Here is an 8,021-nt window from a genome sequence, read left to right as displayed (position 1 = left end):
AATATATATTTTATAGATATATAATTTTATATAATTTACAAAATTAATCCCTTTATTTTGAATTCAAACAGTTTGAATCTTTATCAGATTTTTTACATAAAAAATTAATGAGTTACTATCCCAATAAATTTATGTATGATAATTTATTCTATTATTTTATAGTAATAAACTTTTTAAAAATAAATAAATAATTATTAATTTTAATTCAAAAATATAATAAGATTAAAACTATTTAAATTTTTGAAAATAAAAAGATCAATTTTGAAAATCTAATAAAATAAAACTAAAATTATAACTAAATCTGTTTTATATTACTTAAAAAGAGAACTAATAAAAAAGTTAGATATTTTTTTAAAAATGAAATATTTGAAACAACATTTTTGTTTTTATGCCAATTGGCATTGACCGGCGAAATGAAACTCTAATCCAGCTAGAAAAACCGTGTTACAATATTTTCCTTAAAAAAACACTAAGAACTTTCAAAACAAATGCACCTAACCTAACTAAACAAATACAACAAAGAATCACAAAATTTCTCTACGAAAAATCTGCAAAAAAATATTCTACTATTCAGTTACAAGAGAAAAAAGAAAAAAAAAGAAAGAACGAGTAGCGGAAATTTCTGGGAATTGCTTCGAACTCATGATGAAGGAAAGTGACACAGTTCACACTCGCGCTTAACTCCACGCGCCCCCTTTCTCTTTCACTCTCTCTCTCTACAGAATTTCTCTCTCTAGACTTTGTCTTCTTTCTGAATCTGCAAATCACATTTTCAAGCTTCTTCTATCGTCGTTTTCTATTTCTCGCCGTTCTTCACTTGGTCGACGCTACTCTTTTTCCTCTCAGGTTCCAATTTTTCTTCTATTTATCGTTTTTCTTCCTACTACATTCTCTTTGATAATCTCGCCTCTCAGAATTATCGTTGTCGTTTTCAGTTGAATTTCAAGGTTTCAGTCTTCGATTTTGAATCTGCATTTATGTTTGTTGAATTGATTTAGCTTATTCAAAATTGGAAATTATGCACTGAAGATGTTTGTTTCTTTAAGCTGTTTTGAGTTCTTGATATGTGTGAGTTTGTTTTTTTTTTCTTCTCAATTTGATGATTTTTCAGTTGTGACTTCTGAAATGAAACACTGGATCAGAAGATCGATCTCTGTTTAGCTTTGATTTTCTCTTCATTTTCAGTTTTAATTTTTTTTATGATGAACTTTGAATTATTGTTCCGATGTTTTTCAGTTTTTTTTTTGTTTAAATTTAGATTTATTGGGTTTTGTTCAATCTGACATTTTACTGATTTTGTGTTCATTAGTATGCATTAAATGATTTATGGTGTTTATGTACTGTCTGCAGTTAATGATTTCCGTTTGTGTTTTATTTTTTGGTCAGGTTTTAGAGAAAACAAGTTGGTGATTAAAGGGGCGTTTGATTTTTCCTAGAGGCAATATTTACGTTTCTTTTCTTGGTAGAAGGTTGTGTGAGCTGTAAAGTAACTATCTAGAGCTGATATCTGGAGCTAAGATGCCACGGGGGAGGAGGATTAGGGCTAGGCTCCGTCGGAGTAATTTTTATACATTTGGTTGTCTTCGGCCGACTACGGCTGAGGAGGTGCCTCATCCACTTCAAGGTCCTGGTTACTCGAGAACCGTGTATTGCAACCAGCCTCAAGTACATGAAAAGAAGGATCTATTTTACTGCAAGAATAATATATCGACGACTAAATACAATGCTATCATGTTTTTACCTAAGGCACTGTTTGAACAGTTTCGAAGGGTTGCTAATATATACTTCCTTTTGGCTGCTTGCCTCTCGGCATCTCCAATGTCACCTTTTACATCGGTGAGCATGATTGCTCCTTTGGCCTTTGTTGTGGGGCTTAGTATGGCAAAGGAAGCGTTGGAGGATTCACGCAGGTTCCTTCAAGATGTCAAGGTTAATCGCCGGAAAGCTAGTCTCCATAGAGGCAATGGAGTTTTTGGTCTTAGGTCATGGCAGAAAATTATGGTGGGAGATATAGTAAAAGTAGAAAAGGATCAGTTTTTTCCAGCTGACTTGCTTCTATTGTCTTCAAGTTATGAGGATGGGATATGCTATGTGGAGACTATGAATTTAGACGGAGAGACCAACTTGAAGGTGAAAAGATCTTTGGAGGCTACCTTGTCCCTTGATAATGATGGAGCTTTTAAGGATTTCTCCGGAACAATTCGTTGTGAAGACCCGAATCCCAATCTGTACACTTTTGTTGGGAATTTTGAATATGAACGCCAGGTTTATCCTCTTGATCCTGGTCATATTCTCCTCCGAGATTCAAAGCTTAGGAACACTGATTATGTCTATGGGGTGGTCATTTTCACTGGCCACGACAGCAAAGTCATGCAGAATTCTACAAAATCCCCTTCAAAAAGAAGCACAATAGAGAAAAAGATGGATTATATCATATACACTCTTTTCACTGTCCTTATATTGATATCCTTTATTAGTTCAATAGGATTTGTTGCTAAGACGAAGTACCAGACCACAGAGTGGTGGTATTTACGGCCTGACAATATTGAATATCAGTATGATCCTGCGAAAATTGGATTGGCTGGGATGAGCCATCTGATCACTGCACTTATTCTCTATGGATATTTGATACCCATCTCTCTTTATGTTTCAATTGAGATTGTGAAGGTATTACAGGCCACCTTCATTAACCAAGACCTTCAAATGTATGATGAAGAAACTGGGACTCCTGCTGAAGCACGAACATCAAATTTGAATGAAGAGTTGGGTCAGGTAGACACCATCCTCTCTGATAAAACGGGCACTTTAACCTGCAATCAGATGGACTTTTTGAAGTGCTCCATTGCTGGTACTTCCTATGGTGTACGTTCCAGTGAAGTTGAACTAGCTGCAGCAAAGCAGATGGCTTCTGATCTTGAGGAGGAAGATATGGATCTCTCTAATTTCCCCATGCATAAGAAGAGTAAAGTGCCGCGGGAAAATGTTAGAAGAGCTGAAGAAATTGAACTTGAGCCAGTTGTTACTTCTAAGGGTGGTGAGAATCGAAGGCCTACCATAAAGGGATTTGGTTTTGTTGACAGCCGCCTCATGAATGGAAATTGGTTGGAAGATCCCAATGCTCACGTCATTTCGTTATTTTTCCGGATACTGGCAGTTTGCCATACTGCCATTCCTGAGGTTAATGAGGAGAGTGACAGTTGTACTTATGAAGCTGAATCACCTGATGAAGGGGCTTTTCTTATAGCTGCTAGAGAGTTTGGTTTTGAATTTTATAGGAGAACCCAATCGAGTGTTGCTGTGCGCGAAATAATTTCTGCTTCAGGACATGTGGTTGAAAGGTGGGGTGGACATTCATGAACTGTTACTTTGACTTTCTTGGCTTTTTTATTGGCATGTTTGTTTATTTTTGTGTTTTGGTTGAATTATACAGAGAGTATAAAATATTGAATCTGCTGGATTTTAGTAGCAAAAGAAAGCGTATGTCAGTGATTGTACGTGATGAGGAGGGAAGCATTATTCTTTTATGCAAAGGAGCTGACAGGTTAGCCTAATAATGTGATTTCTTTCTATTCTGTCAGCTGAGTGTATGAGGTTAATGATCAAGTAAGACCTTGTGCTGGTTTCAACAGCAAAACTAAAATCCTCTTCAAACTTGTGGTGTTTATATTATACTTATAGTCTATATAATTACAGAAACTCTCTGCTTCCAAAGAAGAGCTTGCATTAATACAAAAGTTGTTATAGAGAGACTTTTGGCTTTCCTCTCTAAACTTATTATTTTCTGGTTGTGCAGTATCATATTTGATCGATTATCTAAGAATGGAAAGAAGTATTTGGAGGCTACTTCTAGACATTTGAATGAATATGGAGAAGTGGGTTTGAGAACACTAGCCCTGGCTTACAGAAATCTTGATGAACAAGAATATTCTGATTGGAACATTGAGTTTCAGAAAGCCAAGACAACTGTTGGGCCTGACAGAGAGGCAATGCTTGAGAGGCTATCAGATAGTATGGAAAGAGAGTTGATTCTTGTTGGGGCTACTGGTGTGGAAGACAAGCTGCAGAAAGGGGTAGGCTTTATCATTATTTATGGTCTATCTATAGTGCTGCTTTCCTATAATTTATCATGTTCAATGTTTTTTCTTTCTTAGGTGCCGCAATGCATTGATAAACTTGCTCAAGCCGGTCTAAAGATCTGGGTCTTGACTGGGGATAAGATGGAAACGGCAATCAATATTGGGTATGCCTACTGCAAATTATTTAACTTCATAATTCTATCTGCATTTTCAATTTTAAGCTTGAAGTTACTAAATTTAAATGAGTTTGATAATTGTTTGTTTTTCAACGGTGCAGGTATTCGTGTAGTTTGCTTCGACAAGGTATGAAGCAAATATGTATCTCTACTGCAAATTTAGATTCAGTAATCAATGATGGGAAAGAGGTATTCATTTCACTAAGATTGAGTAGAATTTTTTACTATTTAGACATGGATTTCATCTAATGTTAGGCATACCTCTCAGGTAATCAAAGGCAACATCCTGACTCAAATCACCAATGCCTCACAATTGATGAAGCTGGAGAAGGACCCACATGCTGCGCATGCATTAATTATTGACGGAAAAACTCTAACATATGCTTTAGAAGATGATATCAAACACCAGTTTTTGGCATTAGCTGTTGATTGTGCGTCTGTTATTTGCTGTCGTGTATCTCCCAAGCAAAAGGCCTTGGTAGGACCATTTTTCTTTGTATCATTCTGCTTTCTATTTAATAATTTTGTACTACATTTCATTAGTTGATCACTATAAACGATGTTTCTTATCTAAGCTGTCAAACTTGAGAGTCTAGGTAAACTCGTGTAGTCTCCGTAGATTCGATTTGTAAAAGTTTACCCCATATTGAAAAAACCTATATATGACATATAGATGAAGTAATTGTCATAAAATAGCAATAATTCAACATTTCAACTCGAGAGTTTAACGACCCTACTACTACTATTTACTTACACAATTATTGGAGTAACAATTGTACACTACTGCATTCATGGCTCTATGTTGATGTTACTGTTTGTTCGTGTTTTCATCCCTCAATATTTTGGCAACAGGTAACAAGGTTAGTGAAAGAAGGAACTGGGAAGACCACTTTAGCAATAGGTGATGGTGCAAATGATGTCGGCATGATTCAAGAAGCTGACATTGGTGTGGGAATCAGTGGGGTTGAAGGTATGCAGGTCAGTATCAAGCTCTTAAAACATAATTATGAAACACAACTGCAAATGGTGGGTTTTAACATCTATGTTTTCTAGTTGCAACTCCATATACTTACGTCATAGTTATAAAACAAACCAAATTTTGGTTTCATATTTTCCATAAGAATTTTTAAAAAAATGAATGGGGATAGTGACAGGGAAATCTATCATATTTACATGTTTGGATGCTGGAGCAGATTTCTTGTACGCCTTTTTGGTGATGTTCTTGTTATCGGTACTGACATTGTAATAGAGAAGTGCATTTGTTTTACTTTCATAGTATACCTTAATCTTTTTATAAAATGATAAAAGCAGAAAAGTTGAAGCTTCTCTTTTTTTATTGTTCTAAGTTCTGACTTCCTTATATTCTTTTACTGCATATAACTATATATGAAGCATCCGGTTTAAATTTAGCATTTACTTATTTCTGATTTAATATTGACAGCACTATTGTGCAACTTATCTGCTGTCCATTACGAGTGCTCTTTTTGGAGGCACTATTACATGAAGTCATGAATGTTAAAAGAAGACTGTTTATGTTATTAATTTTGACGGTGATTTATCATATGTTTAATGGAATATCTTCTAGCTTGTTCGGTCCGACTCATAGTTTTTGCCTTGAATGTGGGTTACTTCGAAATTGTCAGCTGATCATTGTTTAAATTTGCATGCTTCTGTTTATGTGAAATAGTGCAAATTTTAATAGACTAACTGGTTGATTGAAGTTCATGGTCACTTTATCAATCATGAAGAATGATTTAATTAACAACTTGTTAATTTTTATTATCATCTCTAAACTCAAGAAATCACATGTATTTTCCTATGTGGAAGCATGTCACATATGTGGAAGTTAAGCCGGCAAATTCTTTTCAGGCAGTGATGGCTAGTGACTTTTCCATTGCTCAATTTCGGTTTTTGGAGCGGCTTCTGGTAGTCCACGGACACTGGTGTTACAAGAGAATTGCACAAATGGTAATTGGTATATTCATCTTGAATCTTGATTGTTATTCTCAGATTTTGAATGTCTTCCATGTTTGTGCTGCCCATCCTGTGCAGGGACAGAAATGCATGTAACATTTTTTTGCATTCTGCATCTTTTATCCTATATTTCCCTTCTAATTTTTTTTTTTTGCATTCCAGATATGTTATTTCTTCTACAAAAATATAGCATTTGGCCTCACCATATTCTATTTTGAGGCCTTTGCGGGCTTCTCTGGTCAATCGGTTTATGATGACTGGTACATGATATTGTTTAACGTAGTCCTTACATCGTTGCCTGTAATTTCACTTGGAGTTTTTGAACAAGATGTTCCATCAGAAGTTTGCTTACAGGTTTGTTCTCTTGAAATACCTTAGGGGTTTCATATTTTCATCCATATTTAGATAACTCAACCTCTGACGCACTAGTTCTATGCAGTTTCCTGCACTATATCAGCAAGGACCCAAAAATTTGTTCTTTGACTGGTATAGAATACTGGGATGGATGGGGAATGGTCTGTACTCCTCGCTTGTCATCTTCTTCCTTGTTATCTTCATCTTCTATGACCAATCATTCCGCCTGAATGGCCAGACTGCAGACATGGCTACTGTTGGTACTGTAATGTTCACCAGCATCATCTGGGCTGTCAACTGCCAGATTGCCTTGACAATGAGCCATTTTACATGGATACAACACCTCTTTGTATGGGGAAGCATTGCCAGTTGGTATCTCTTTCTCTTTTTATATGGCTTGCTTCCTCCACAACATTCCCACTCCGCGTACCAAATATTAGTTGAAGTGCTTGCTCCTGCTCCTATTTATTGGACAGCAACCATTTTAGTAACAGTTGCGTGCAATCTTCCTTATCTTGCTCACATATCATTTCAAAGGTGTTTTAATCCCATGGATCATCACATTATCCAAGAAATCAAGTACTACAAGAAGGACATTGAAGATCAACACATGTGGACGAGGGAGCGGTCTAAAGCAAGACAAGAAACAAAGATTGGATTCTCTGCAAGAGTGGAAGCAAAGATCAGGCAGCTGAGAGGGAGGCTGCAGAAGAAGCAATCTTCCACGGGGGCGTCGCCATCATGACCGTTACAAAATGATTATTTAATAGGTTTCTATCTTTGTAGGGTTTGCGGGTTGTTTTTTTTGGGTTCTAGCCTCATTCAAATTCTTTTTTCATGCTTGTGTTGTTTGCTTTAGGGGTGCATTGAAGTCCCTTTCTTTAAGGAAAAAAAGCACGTGAGCCATTGTAACATATTTAAGTAGAAGAGCTCACCACATTAGTCATTTATGAACAATCAAAGTGTAATTTACATATATCAACAGATGGTTACAATTCAAGCAACATTGAAGAAACGAAAACAGGTATAGTGTAACTACTAACTACGAATTTGTGTTATATGTTTTTGGAAGAGAAGTGAGAGGGAATGGATGGGTTAGTCTGTCATTTTCTGTTTAAGTATTTCTGTCATTTATGAGGGAATGGAAGGATTTTAATAAGTATTCTTTGTTCGTTTAGTGTTCGCTTGCATTTTCTGTTGTAAAATATGAACCACTAACACTAAATCAACAAGTATCTTGAAAACATTCATAGTCTTGATATGAACCACTAACACTAAATCAACAAGTATCTTGAAAACATTCATAGTCTTGAACACCTTTGCATGTTGATGAAGAGAAAAATACACACGAAATTTTGACGTACCTTAATCATGATAATCTGAAGCGTATTCTTCCTCTCGGCTCTAAATTTATTAAAGAAATTAATTGAAGAAAGCTTTT

At 35.8% G+C, this 8,021-nt stretch overlaps 1 protein-coding gene across 2 annotated transcripts; it reads left to right on the top strand.

Annotated features, from left to right (window-relative positions):
• Positions 1-472: 472 nt before the first annotated feature.
• Positions 473-7,638, top strand: LOC131621900 (probable phospholipid-transporting ATPase 4). Of its 2 annotated transcripts, none has more exons than XM_058892960.1 (11): positions 473-846; positions 1,387-3,338; positions 3,431-3,541; positions 3,794-4,070; positions 4,152-4,240; positions 4,354-4,441; positions 4,521-4,730; positions 5,105-5,230; positions 6,122-6,220; positions 6,389-6,580; positions 6,666-7,638. In XM_058892960.1, exons 2-11 carry the CDS (start codon positions 1,519-1,521, stop codon positions 7,323-7,325), a joined length of 3,672 nt encoding a protein of 1,223 aa, XP_058748943.1. In that variant the 5' UTR covers positions 473-846; positions 1,387-1,518; the 3' UTR covers positions 7,326-7,638. The 2 variants fall into 2 exon arrangements, with proteins under 2 accessions (XP_058748943.1, XP_058748944.1); XM_058892961.1 differs by having other exon boundaries at positions 473-947.
• Positions 7,639-8,021: the final 383 nt, after the last annotated feature.

Source organism: Vicia villosa, unplaced genomic scaffold (genome assembly GCF_029867415.1).
Source record: "Vicia villosa cultivar HV-30 ecotype Madison, WI unplaced genomic scaffold, Vvil1.0 ctg.000011F_1_1, whole genome shotgun sequence".
Taxonomy (NCBI): Eukaryota; Viridiplantae; Streptophyta; class Magnoliopsida; order Fabales; family Fabaceae; genus Vicia; species Vicia villosa.
Note: the sequence above shows the minus strand (reverse complement) of the source record. Positions and strands in the feature narration are given on the sequence as shown.

Excerpts from the sequence above, each read along its gene's own strand:
- LOC131621900 (XM_058892960.1), top strand. The coding sequence starts at position 1,519 with ATGCCACGGGGGAGGAGGATTAGGGCTAGGCTCCGTCGGAGTAATTTT. Across the intron at positions 3,339-3,430 it reads TCAGGACATGTGGTTGAAAG|AGAGTATAAAATATTGAATC; the intron begins GTGGGGTGGACA and ends TGAATTATACAG. Across the intron at positions 4,731-5,104 it reads CTCCCAAGCAAAAGGCCTTG|GTAACAAGGTTAGTGAAAGA; the intron begins GTAGGACCATTT and ends TTTTGGCAACAG.